General features: G+C 35.4%; 1 protein-coding gene across 4 annotated transcripts in view; it reads right to left on the bottom strand.

The window, feature by feature from the left end:
* EVI5 (ecotropic viral integration site 5) overlaps positions 1–14,346 on the bottom strand; it is a 177,460-nt gene that overhangs the window by 44,733 nt on the left and 118,381 nt on the right. Inside the window, exon 19 of one of the 4 annotated variants that reach the window (XM_045547530.1) lies at positions 7,885–7,974. The exons of the other annotated variants lie outside the window; for them this stretch is intronic. Coding sequence (XP_045403486.1) covers positions 7,963–7,974 — 12 coding nt within the window. The 3' untranslated portion in view covers positions 7,885–7,962. Of the gene's footprint in view, positions 1–7,884; positions 7,975–14,346 lie in introns of those variants that run through there. 4 annotated transcript variants of the gene reach the window in all.

Genomic DNA, 14,346 nt, shown 5'->3' with positions numbered 1-14,346 from the left:
AAAATTCTCAATAAAATCCTAGCAAATTGTATCCAAGTGCGTATTAAAAAAATAATTCATCACAACCAAGTAGGCTTCATCCCAGAGATGCAGGGGTGGTTCAATATACGAAAATCTATAAATGTAATTCACCACATAAATAGAAGCAAAAATAAAGACCATATGATCCTCTCAATAGATGCAGAAAAAGCATTTGACAAAATTCAACACCCCTTTATGATAAGAACGCCTAACAAAATAGGTATAAACGGGACCTACCTAAAAATGATACAAGCCATATATGACAAACCCACAGCCAACATCATATGGAATGGGGAAAATTGAAAGCATTCCCACTCAGAACTGGAACCAGACAAGGTTGCCCACTGTCCCCATTACTTTTCAACATAGTATTGGAAGTCCTTGCGAGAGCTATCAGGCAAGAGAACAGAATCAAGGGTGTCCAAATAGGGAAAGAAGAGATCAAACTCTCACTCTTCACTGATGATATGATGTTATATCTGGAAAACCCCAAGGACTCAACCAAGAGACTCCTGGAATTAATTAATGAATTCAGTAAAGTCTCAGGTTACAAAATCAATACACACAAATCAGAGGCATTCATATATGCCAATAACATTCAATCGGAGAACCAAATTAAGGACTCAATACCCTTCAAAATAGCAACAAAGAAAATAAAATATCTAGGAATATATTTAACTAAAGAGGTAAAGGACCTCTATAGAGAGAACTATGAAACACTGAGGAAGGAAATTGCAGAACACGTAAATAGGTGGAAAACCATACCATGCTCGTGGATTGGAAGAATCAACATTGTTAAAATGTCTATACTACCCAAAGTAATCTATAGATTCAATGCAATCCCTATTAAATTACCAACATCATTTTTCACAGATTTAGAAAAAATAATTATACACTTTGTATGGAATCAGAGAAGACCCCGTATAGCAAAAGCAATTTTAAGCAATAAAAACAAAATGGGAGGTATTAATTTGCCAGACTTCAAACTATACTACAAGGCTGTGGTTCTTAAAACTGCCTGGTATTGGCACAAGGTCAGGGACACAGACCAGTGGAACAGAACAGAAAATCCAAATATAAAACCATCCTCATATAGCCATCTAATCTTTGACAAAATAGACAAAAACTTACTCTGGGGACAAGAATCTCTATTCAATAAATGGTGCTGCGAAAACTGGATAGCCACATGTAGAAGACTGAAACAGGACCCACAGATTTCACCTCTCACAAAAATCAAATCACGGTAGACAACAGATTTAAACCTTAAATGGGAAACGATTAGAATTCTAGAAGAAAATGTAGGAAAGACTCTTACAGACATTGGTCTAGGCAAAGAATTTATGAAGAAAACCCCTAAGGCAATCACAGCAGCAACAAAAATAAATGAATGGGACCTGATTAAATTAAAAGGCTTCTGCACAGCCAAAGAAACAGTCACGAAAATAAACAGACAGCCTACAGAATGGGAAAAAATTTTCACATACTACACATCAGATAAAGGACTGATAACAAGAATCTATTTAGAACTCAGGAAAATCAGCAAGAAAAAAATCAAACAACCCTATCAAAAAGTGGGCAAACGACATGAATAGAAATTTTTCAAAAGAAGATATAACAATGGCTAACAAACATATGAAAAAATGCTCAACATCCCTAATCATCAGGGAAATGCAAATCAAAACCACAATGAGATACCACTTAACTCCGGTGAGAATGGCCTTTATCAAAAAGTCCCAAAACAACACATGTTGGCTTGGATGCAGAGAAACAGGAACACTCATACACTGCTGGTGGGACTGCAAACTAGTGCAACCCCTGTGGAAAGCATTATGGAGATACCTTAAACAGATTCAAGTAGACGTACCATTTGATCCAGCAATCCCATTATTGGGCATATACCCAGAAGAACAAAAGTCATTCTATAACAAAGACACCTGCACCCAAATGTTTACAGCAGCACAATTCACAATTGCAAAGATGTGGAAACAACCCAAATGCCCATCAATCCACGAATGGATTAGTAAACTGTGGTATATGTATACCATGGAGTATTACTCAGCTATAAGAAATAACGGTGATACGACATCTCTTTGGTTCTCCTGGAGAGAGTTGGAACCCATTATATTAAGTGAAGTATCCAAAGAATGGAAAAACAAGTATCACATGTACTCACCAGATAATTGGTTTCCCTGATCATCACCTAAATGCACATCGGGGAAGGATACCAATTGGATATCAGACTGAGATGGGGTTTGGGGGGAGGGGATGGGTGTATGCCTACATGATGAGTGCGTTGCGCACCGTCTGGGGAATGGTCATGCTTGAAGGTGCTGACTCGGGGAGGTGGGGGGTGGGGAAAGGGGATGGAGGTATGACTACATGGTGAGTGCCAGGCGCACTGTCTGGAGAATGGACACGCTTGAGGCTCTGACTCAGGGGGATGGGCGGGACATGGACAATGTATATAACATGAGCTTTTGTAGCCCCATGAAGAGCTGAAATAAAAAAAAAAAAAGCTGGATTTTTATGCCCATTAAACCATTGTTTCTGTGGAGACACACACAGAAAACTAATAACAACTTTTAAAGCACACTGGGTAAACTGAGGAAAGGGAAAGAAGGATTAAGCAGCTCCAGCCTCTAGCAGTGACCCCTGGACAAGACAATTGCTATCTCAGCATACTTGTCCCACATTAGTGGCACATCAATGTGACAGAAAACCAGTTAGAAAGCTTTGTGTTGGCCAGGCACAGTGGCTCATGTCTATAATCCCAGCACTCTGGGACACCAAGGCGAGAGGACCACTGAAGTCAAGGAGTTCTAGCCTGGGTGACAGATTGGAGATCCTCCTGTCTCTGGAAAAAAATAAAAATAAAAAGTTCTGCATGGGATATTCTGATTCAGTTAAGGGAATATTGCTGATATTTCAAAAACAGACGTAAAAAGTAACAGATGTCTTAAATGCTATTTAAATTAAAATGTACAAATGACATTTTAGCTAAAAAATCTGTGATTCTTATGTTCTACTAATAGATTCTCATTTAAATACGTTAATTCAAAGTCTTTTAGGATCCACTTTAAATGTAAAAACAGAGTAACTATGTATTTACAATATCAAAAAGCATACCAATAAATTACTATAGTTTTAAGAAGTTGGTATTAATTTACTTTCACTTCTGAGACAGTTCATTCAATTATCTAGTGTTTAAGATTTTTTTCCAAGTATTTTTATAGCTTTCTATTTTCAAACAGTGTCTGCATGGTTGTTTCTGATAAGCAGGTGGGAAAATGTCAGCTACACTAATAAATTTACCAGGAACCTGCACTTTCTTGAGGTTTTCTTTTGGTCTAGCTGATAACAACAGATTGCCAGTTAACTGGTTTCCTAAGTAAAACTAATTAGGTAAGCAACAAACTTAAAGAAAAAGAGGCCCAATATATCAACAATTTTGGTATCTTGTACTTTCACTGAAGAGAACTTAAATACATATTTTTTGTCACACCACAAATGAAACTTTATATTAAGAGGGCTTAATGTAACATCTGTAAAAGTTATAAATACACATTTCATTCTTAGATCTATCTTTGAATAATTGTTTTAGTAATTACCATTATGATATCTACAGTGATATCTGATTCAGATTAAGGCCTTAAACCAGCGAGCTTTGAATATGAGGCTCTTAATCAAAAGGTCATAAATAACTAGGTTAATGATAGGCATGATTAAGTGTTTAGGGGTAACGTATAACAATGTAACTACTTGGAAATGCATTAAAAAACAAGATGCCTAGTAAAATACTAGGATGAAGCAGGAGGATCGCTTGAGCCCAGGAGTTTGAGGTTGCAGTGAGCTATGCTCACCCCGCTACATTCTGGCCTGGGTGAGACAGCGAGACCCTGTCTATTAAATAAATAAATAAATAAATAAATAAATAAATAAATAAATAAATAAATATCAAATCAAATCTACCTTTTGCTTTAGGAATGGGTACAACTCTCTTCCACATTTTACTGGAAAATTAAACTAAAAAGTAACATGACTAAATCATATAAATTAGGACTTCATTAAAACACAATGCAACTTTAGAGTAGGTTGAATTATAGCTCATCTCTATAATGTTTTACAATAGATTTCGTGATTGTTACCTCCAGATCCATTCCCTCTCCCCATTATATCATGGTGATAGGACTGGAATTATCCCACCCTCACCCCATAGGAAGAACCTGGTTGGTTGGGTCTAAATCAAATAGGATAATCACTTCTGTTTCACACAGTGATTAGTTCAGAGATTGCTCAAATAGTGTGACTCTCAAAACTTTTGATGGTAATTATGAAGTACAACTGGTTATTCTCGACATCATGATACATGGATATAAAGCTCATCTGTTAGCCATTTTAATACATGAGGAAAACCTCCTGAGGACAGAAATGACAAAAAGGACAGAGCCTTCAGAATCATGGTTATCTGCAAGTTGGAGCCCAAATCAAACTTTTTCTAAAAAATATTCTACTTCTGGTCTTTTCAGTTACATAAGCCAATAAACCCTCTTTATTACTTAAGCCAGTTTGAGTTGGATATTTTCTTATCTACAATAAAAACATACCATTTAACCAAGCACCCTGGCTCATGCCTATAATAATCTTAGCTGAGGCAAGGGGATCACTTAAAGCCAGGAGTAGGCAACAAAGTGAGAGCCCATCCCTTTAAAAAAAAAAAAAACTACCTAAAAAGTATGGCTAAAGAAATGAATAATGATATAGGAAAAACAATGATTCCTAAAGATAATAAGAGAAATATCATTTGGGGAGTTTTGTAAACATATGGATTGAGGAAACCCACTCCTGACCTACTGAATTCTAGATATCTGGGAACAGGGCTTGAAAATCAGTATACTTTGAAAGTTACTTTGGGGTAATCCTGACATAGCCAGTGTGTAAACCTATACTTGAAATGCATTGGTTTGAACTATCTTTAAATATTAACTGTTTTTTAAAACACAAATTCAAAATTCTATTTATATACCAATAATAAAATGCTTTTTACCATATTTCCTAAGGATTGCAAATAATATCTGTAATCTCATTAAAGATTTTTTAGTATAATTTTACATATAACAAAGAGATAAATATTCCTTTCAACTACCACCACCATGGTAAATGTGAAACATGACCAAGACTCAAATTTATTCACAAACAACTCTCCATATTTCCAGAGTGAATATATTTAAAAACAAAAATAGAGGAAAACTGTCAAGGGTCCTTAAATTAATTTCTTTCAATTCTCCTATCAGTTTCACTTCACATTATTTTCACGTTAGTTTCAGCTGGTCAGTTCCCTGTCTACAGAGGTTGGTTCAATTTTGAACTCAAATCCCTTTCCTGGTTAACCTACCTCTCAAAACAGAAAATATTATTTTAAAGTTTAGTAATGTATGATGAGGAACTAAATAAAATGTTTAGGATCTGAGAAAATTCCACACATATGACCCCTATGACTAAAGAATAAGATAGCCAATTCTAAGAAATAAAGAAAAACCAAAGATTTGGGGACCAGCAAAATAATACTTTAAACACTTAAAAGCATAATGTCTGTAAAAAGAAATGGCAATAAGTAAGGGAAATATTGAATCCAAATCTCTACCCTATTTATTAGGTAACAGGTTGGCATAGTAAAAAAGCTGCGTTCTCTAACACATAAATGTCTATAGAAGAAAACTGTACTGAGAGCAGTGATTCTGGTGTTCCACTACCTGGACTGTTTGTTAATGACCTAGGCATACACACTCACCTGTTTTATCCCTGTAACCATGGGGAGCTGTAATCAGAGAAAAGATGAGAAAGAAATGGAAATGTGTCCAGGATGTGTCGCATACCCTATTAGTTTATTGAAAAAAATCAACAAATGCTGTGACCCACAGGAAAATAAAAAGTATGTTATTTGTGCAGTGTGATATGGCCACAGTAAAAGCAGACATCTTATTCAGAGGGACCATCACCTGCATCTATTGTACTTCAATATACCATTTAAAAAGTTGGACAATTAAATGTGGTGGTACATCAAGCTAGAAGATTGAAGAGAAAATGAGGAAAGTTTTCTCTATAATTCTAAGCAGCATTTTTTTTGCATGTTACAGTGCAGCAAAAACTGAGATGAATGCAATGTTAAGTTGCTTTGAACAAGTGTTGGGAGAAAAATGGGGTTCAATAGTGCATAATATTAAAAAATATTGGGCAGGTGAGAGAAAGAAAAGACTTGGATCTCAGGCTTGTTTAAATTCATACATGTAGTCAGGCTCATTTTTTAAAAGAGAAATTATAGAGGGCATGCCTAACAGTCTTATCTTATTTGTTTCTTTATCTACATTTTTAATGTTGGTCATAACTTATCCTATCTTGGACATTTCCTTAGATAGGAAGACAGCAGATTTAAAGGCTGTGTTTCAAACCATAGGTTTTTAAATACTCTATATGATTAGACAGTTTGCTTACAAGTTTTTTTGTGTTTTTATAATTTAACAGTTAACATCTAGTTAATGCACTAGATGCATAATTGAAATAGCGGAAAGTGCCCTAGACCAGGAGACAAACAAAAAGGTATCTAGTCCATTTTTTACATCTTGCAACATTTTCCTCTAGCATTTTAGTTTTCAAAATTTTCAAATCTATAGAAGAGGTGAAATAACAATTGTACAACAGCATCCATATAACCTTCAGCTATATTCACCAACTATCATTTTGTCACATTGTTTTTTTGTTTTTTTTTCCTATGTGTATATAAGTGTGTACACAGATTTTTTTCTGAATCATTTGAACGTAAATTGCAGATATCATGGCATTTTAATATTATATATTTCAGCATGCATTCCCTTAGAAAAAGGAACTGTTCTACATAATCAAATATCATTTTACCACCTAAATTTACAGCAATTTCATAATACCATTGAACATATAGTTCCTATTCAAATTTTCCCAAAAGAACCCAAAACGCTTTATTAGGTCATTAAATATGAAATGTCCAATTTTGAAATCAAAAGTTTAGTTTATTATGTCTCAAACAAGAAGCAGTACAATTAATCAAAGTATGTGTCTAAACTATCGACACAGTTTTGCCTGTGGTAGCTTGCTTATGACAGCAGCGAAGAAGCCTGAAGAGCAAGTATTTATGAAATTGTGAAAGGCATTTTCCAAAGCTTGTTGAGAATTGAATATTTTTCCTTGCAGAAGTGGTCCAAAGCCTAGAGGAAGTGGTAGTCAGTTGGTGCAAGGTCTGGTGAATACAGTGGATGACAGAGAGTTTCCAAGTCCAGCTTCTGTAGTTTGAGTGGCGTTGTTTTCTGTGACGTGGTCTTGCAAGAAGATTGGCCTGCCTCTATTGACCAATCTCAGCTCCTTAATTGCAAGTATCCTCATCATTTCATCCAATTGATTACAGTGGACATCTGCTGTAATCAACTGACCAGGTTTCATGAAGCTGTAGTGGATAATACCAGGGCTGGGACACCGAACAGATATTAGCTTTTCTTGATGAATATTCAGTTTTGGACCGTGTTTCAGCACTTCATCTTTATCCAACCACTGTGCTGAATGCTTGTGATTGTCAAAAAGAATCCATTTTTCATCACACGTAACAATATGGTGTAGAAATGGTTTGTCCTTATGTCGTGACAGCAAAGAAAGGCAAGGTTAGAAATGATTTCTCTTCTGATGCTTATTTAATTCACGCAGTACCCATCTATCCAGCTTCTTTACCTTGCCCATTTGTTTCAAATGGTCCAATATTGTTGGAATAGTAATGTCAAACCATGCTGCTAATTCATGCATAGGTTGAGATGGATTCGTTTGCTCTACAGCTTTTGGCTCATCATTATCCACCTTGGTCTCAGGTCACCCACATGGCTCATTTTCAAGATTAAAATCACCAGAATGGAACTTCTCAAAACTCTACTGGTGATCCTGATCCATACATTGCATTCATACCAACCAAAAGGAAAAGAATATTTCATTAACCCTAGGCATTCTCAAAGCTGAAATAATAAATCTTAAAAACCAATGACAGTTAAAATAGGGGTTCCAAATTTTACATGTTTTGGTAACCTTTATTGTATAGACTAAATTTTTGGTCTTGTGGACTCAGTATTACTAAATTGCCTGTTGGGTTAGCACCCTTTTTTTTTTTGGTTAGTAGCTTCTTATATCAGCTCCTGCAACTGCCTAATTTGTTCATCACAAAAGTCATTACATTTTTCTTCTGGGAAGAAAATGCATTTTGTCTGTTTTCATTAGCTTGTTGCCATAATATTGTTGTATATATCTTCCATTCCTGCAAGAAATGCTGCCTCATCAGAACCAACAGTCTGACATCTCCCAAATTTGTCTTTCACATGCTGGTCAAACAGGGGCTTGAGGTCTGGGAGCAGAACCCAGTGTAGCTGCAAGATGTACCTAAACAAGGCCTGGACACAGCAAACATGGCACCACGGATGGATCGTGGACAGTACCTGAGCAAAAGGCAATCTTATCTTTTGATCTCTTAATTTTACTGAATTTATGCTAAGTTGTTTTACTGTGTGAAGCAACTGTAATCCTTCTCTTATCTTTGAATTACCTTTCTTCTTGTTTGGGATCTCTCTCTGCTATAATAATATATAATAATAATCTGCTGTGCTATTTCACCATGTTCATGGCTAGGTGACTATCTGCATATTCTAAATGCTCTAATGATATGGGTGACCTTTCCTCTCTTCTCACATTTGAGATCTACTTCCTTTGCCATCCAAGCTCAAGCTTGTTCTCATTTTTCTATACACAGTCTGAGGGAATAGCACAGGGAAAGGAAGAACCTGGCTAAACAAGGGTTCTGCTTACTCTTCTGAGATTTTGGTAAATATCTTATATTACCTAATTGGGGGAATATAACCCAAAACCTGGATCATTTCCCAAATTCAGTGCGTTGCCCTAAGGCCTTTATTTTAGTTGAGGGTCAGATGTTCACTTTCTTATCTCTTTCATTGGGTTGTTCCTTGTAGACGTTTCTACTGCTCCTCAGTCAGAATATTACATATTCATTTTGCTTCTCTCCATATATAGAATATGAATGAATTCTCTTAGGATTTTGCTGACCTACCTACACAGCTTGGAGAGTGGGATAGGAAAGGACAGACAGTTGAGGTTAGAAGCCAGGCCTTGGCTTGGCAGGACCCTCTGCTCTACAATTGTGTATTTCCTTTTTAGCTGTCACTTTTTAAAGTTTATTGCATTAGGTTATTCCTCTCAAGTTGCTTTTAGTGGGACAGTTTTTGCCTTAAAAAAAAACTTATTATTTACTATTTTGTTATATGGTTGGGGTAGGTAATTCTGGGATCAGTTTCAATCTATCTCTGCAGCAACATTTATTTAAATAAATGAATCTTTACATGTAAAGTACTTAGAACCAGCTACCTGCTCTTATGGAATAGATCAAACTGTCTTATACATGACTATTTTCTCTCTCCTAAAATTCATTCAGTAATTACTTGTTGAGCACCTGTTATATTGTCAGGCACTAGGCATATAACAGTAAATAAGAAAAACAAGGTTTTAATACAGTCATGACTAGCTTACTGATGGGGATATGTTCTGAGAAATGGATCGTTAGGCAATTTCATCATTGTGCGAATATAATGGAGTATACTTACACAAACTCAGATGATATAGCCTGCTACACACCTAAACTATATGGCATGGCCTATTGTTCCTAGGCTACAAAACTATACAGCATGTTAGTATACTGGATACCGCTGCCAACTGTAACACAATGGTCAGTATTTGTGTATCTAAAAACTGAAAAGGCATACTAAAAATATGGCATTATAATTTTATGGGACCATCGCTATACACGCAGTCTGTTGCTGACTGAAACACTATTATGCGGCACATGAGTGTATATGTTTATGTGTGTGTGAAAGTTAATTTTTAAAGTAAAGATAATTTCAGACACTGATAAGAGCCATAAAGAATATAAAACATGATGATGAGATATAGAGAGTAACAGAGTGAAAGGCCTGCTTTACAAAGGTGGTCAGGAATAATCTCTGAGTCAGTGACCTCTAGGTTGAGACTTAAATGATGAGAAGGAACCAGCCATGGGAAGATCAGAGAGCACAGAATTGCAAATGTAGACAAGAGCAGGAGTAAAAGCCTTAAAGTAGGAATGAGTTTGAATCAAGAAACAAAACGAAGGTGGATGCTGCTAGAACTGACTTGTGAAGGGAAATGTGGTTTAAGATGGGTGGGAGAAATAGGCAGGAGCCAGACAACTCAGGGGCCTGAAGGCCAGATAAAGAGTGTGGCATTTTTGCTAGGTTGACCAAGTTTCCTTTGTTGCTTTTTACTTTTATTTATTTGGAAGTTCTAATTCTTATTTCCTTTTAGCAATGGTTATGTTAGGTAGATGGTGAGGGATTCCAGGTCTCCTAGGAATGAAAGTGGGCGCTTTGCCTTGGTGCAATTGTCCCACCCTAATCCCTCCATAACTGGGGGAGGAGGGAATACCCTATGAATCTGCCAATCAGAACTTGGCATGCCAGCTGCAAAAGAATGCAGAGGACTCTCTAGCCCACGGGCCAACCAGCATAGGTACCATGAATTCCGGAAAGTGACCTAGAACCCACATGTGCAGTAAGACTCAGGTAGTGCAGCTCCCAACTGTCCAATCCAAGTGGTTCCATGGTGATGTTTGAACCACAGGGAGGTCTCTATCCGGACATCATAAAACAAGACTCAGACTATAACCAAGCTCTCTTTTTCTGCTGAAAAGAGGTCCTGTCATCATCTGTGGTGAATGTATCTCACTTTGTAAACCTATGTCTTGCTCTATAATCCTATCTTGCTCCCCCTCCATAAACTTCACCTCATGCTTGCCTTACTTTGGTGTGTCTGTCTGGTCATTCTTCGGCCATGAGCTCACCAAGAACTGAGAACACAGAACGAGACTAAACCTGACAGTTACCTTAAAAATTATTTAAATGTGTGTACATTAAAAAATTACAATGGTAATCATATAAATTCATACAGAGTGAAAAAGTGAACTCCCCTCTCTACTCTTTTGCACCAAGCCCTTTATTCTTCCCCAAGAGACTATTTCAACAGTTTTGATGAGGATCACTGAGGACATTTCCAATGCATGTAAGTACATATGCATGTAACATATATAGTATTAATAGGCATGTACTTAATATATGTACGTTACAGGCATATCTATTAACACACATGTATATTAAATACATATACAGCTACACATATATATTACATATATATGTAAATGTATTTAATATACATAAATACACATAATACATATATGCTTATGTTTCTGAACACACACAAATGGAAATATGATACTCTGTCCATACTGTGTTTTTTTTTTTTACTTAGTATGTCTTGCAGATCTTTCTTTCTTCTTTCTTAAAGATGTAGAATATTCCAGAGTATGAATATACCATGGTTTAACCATTCTCTTGATGGGTAGTTCCCAATTCTTAAAAATATTAAAAATTATGTTGGATTTATGCATCCATCTTAAGAAGTTACATAAAGAGCACAAAAGAAATCTAATATAGAAGACGAAAATAAAAATAAGAATAGGAATTAATAATACAAAAAAGTGACATTTAAATTTTGCAATTGTTTACTAGTGTTGTATTGGCCAATGGTATTAGATTAGAAGTATTGGCTGCTGGAAGGAGCATTGCTTTCTTTTTTGAATTCTCTCCAGATGTCTAACATACCAACCAATTCTCAGCTGAAACTTGTAATTAGTTATTAAGTTTTTAACATATGTAACTTTTTAACATTTTACATATTAAGTAGTGATTTCCTAACTTTACAATAGGAAATCACTACTTAACATTTTACTCCTGGCTATTAAAATTAAAAGCATGGTTTACAAATAGACATCATGCCCCTAAAGGAAATAACAGAAACAATTAGTAATCTCTCTATGTTCTTTTCATAGAGATTTCAAAATAAATCTAAGGTTATACATAGGATGTGGGTTTTCTCCGGGAGTAGTATTACAGCAGCTTTGTGGTATCAGAAGGGTCATGACACAATGCAGGTTGCTTAGTCTTAAACGCAAGTGTAAAGCCTACATTTTAAAAATATTTTATATTATACCTACAGATGAAAAATCTAATAAAAAGAGAGATTATGCTACATAAAGATATATTAAGCACTCTCTCTTTTGTACAAGTCATACTTTTTTAGAGACAATTTAAAAGCAATCTCTTGACTGTTTTAAAGGTTAAATGACACTTTTTTTCAAGGCTTTATTATGAAACTGTGTTCAACGGTCACAGAAGCAACCATATTAACTTGCAGCATGAGCACAATTTTTAAGTTTTAATTTGATATTTTCAATGCATATATTAAAACAAAATATCTTCAGTAAATTATAACTGCATATGAAATTACTATAGAAGAAAACCCAATAATTTGAGTAAATCTGTGACACCTGATAAGTAATCACTGATTAATCAATTTAACCTTACTGAAGCATCAGTAGCAACCACTAAGCTTTAGTAAGTTGTTATTGATTTGCACTTTTGCTTCAAGAAAAATTAATCAGAACAGTAAATGTGGTAAGTGGTAGCCTCTCTATGACTTCAAGGTGACTAATTTGAAACATCTAGAAACAAATCATACTTACATCACATACTACCGATAAGTTTTTAAAACAGTTTCCTGTAATTTAAAGCTATGAACATAAATACTTGAATTTTTTTTTAGTAACTAGAAAAAATAAAAGTACATGTAAATATCTTTAAAAGAATGAGAAATTTGAAAAGTATAAAAGAGAGAAAAGAAATCATTTTTTTTCTAAAATTATTCAATACAAAGAATTTAATTCCATTTCATAAGAGAAATATACACATGCATTTTTAAAGTGATGTTTCTTATAGGACCAGCCAAATGTACATATGAAAAAAAAACCCGGCATTTACACAAGGTCCAAAAGCTAGAAAATGTTCCTTATAAATTGTAATTTAATTGGAAATCAATCAATTTTGTGACCAATACTTAAAATCTGATATAATTCCCTGGGTTCCTAAAAATCATAGAATCACATACAACTATTTTTTTTTACACTGGACACTTTTTAGAACAGTTTTAGATTTACAGAAAAACTGAGAAGATAGAGAGTTCCCATATACTCCCATACTCAATTTCCCCTATTATTAATATCTTACATTAGTATGGTACCTTCATTACAATGAATGAACCAAAAGTGATCCATTACTTAGTAAGTCCATAGTTTATTCAGATTTCCTTTGTTTTTGTTTTTTTAACCGAATGTCTTTCTTTCTGTTCCAGGATTCTATACAGGATACTACATTACATTTAGTTGTCATGTCTCCTTAGGTTCCTTTTAGTTGTGACAGTTTCTCAGACTTCGCTTGTTTTTGGAGACCTTGACATCTTTGAGACATACTATTCAGGTATTTTGCAGGATGCCCACAATTGGAATTTGTCTGATATTCTTCTCATGCTAAGACTAGGGTTATGGATTACTAGGAGGAAGACCACAGAGGTAAAGTGCCATTTTTATCACATCACATCATATTAAGGGGATGTGTTATTAATGTGATTTATGACTGTTGATGTTGACCTTGATCACCTGACGTAATCTTTGTCAGGTTTCTCCACTGTAAATAAAGTCACTCCTCCCACCCTCTCACAAAGAGAAGTCACTATGTCCATGCTTAAGGAGTGGAGATTTATATGCTTCCCCTCCTTGAGGGCAAAGTATCTACAAAAATTATTTAGAATGCTTCTGCATATTTGTCTGTTCTCTCCTGTTTATTAATTTAGTCAACCATTATATCAGTATGGACTCACAGATATTTATTTTATACTTTGGGTTATAATCCACTACTACTTGAAATATTTTTTTCCTCAAATTGTTCTACCTTATGCCATTGGGAGCTCTTTCAATTGGTTCCTGTCCCTTTAACATACCTTCTACCCTCCCTTCTTTATAGAGACAGGATCTTGCTCTGTCACGCAGCCTGGAGTGCAGTGGCATGATCATTGCTCACTGCGGCTCAATCTTCCCACTTCAGCCTCCTGAATAGCTGGGACTACAGGCACACACCACCATGCCTGATTAATTAAAAGCATTTTTTTTTAACAGACAGGGTCTCGCTATGTTGTCCAGACTGGTCTCCAATCCCTGGCCTCAAGTGATCCTTCCATTTCAGCCCAGCTCCATACCCCTTTTAATGTACGATTTGTTTTTGTTTTCAGCTTTTTTTAAAAACACTTCTTTACTTTCCTGTCCCAGTCCTAGAA

The sequence above is a fragment of the Lemur catta genome, chromosome 3 (genome assembly GCF_020740605.2).
Source record: "Lemur catta isolate mLemCat1 chromosome 3, mLemCat1.pri, whole genome shotgun sequence".
Taxonomy (NCBI): Eukaryota; Metazoa; Chordata; class Mammalia; order Primates; family Lemuridae; genus Lemur; species Lemur catta.
Note: the sequence above shows the minus strand (reverse complement) of the source record. Positions and strands in the feature narration are given on the sequence as shown.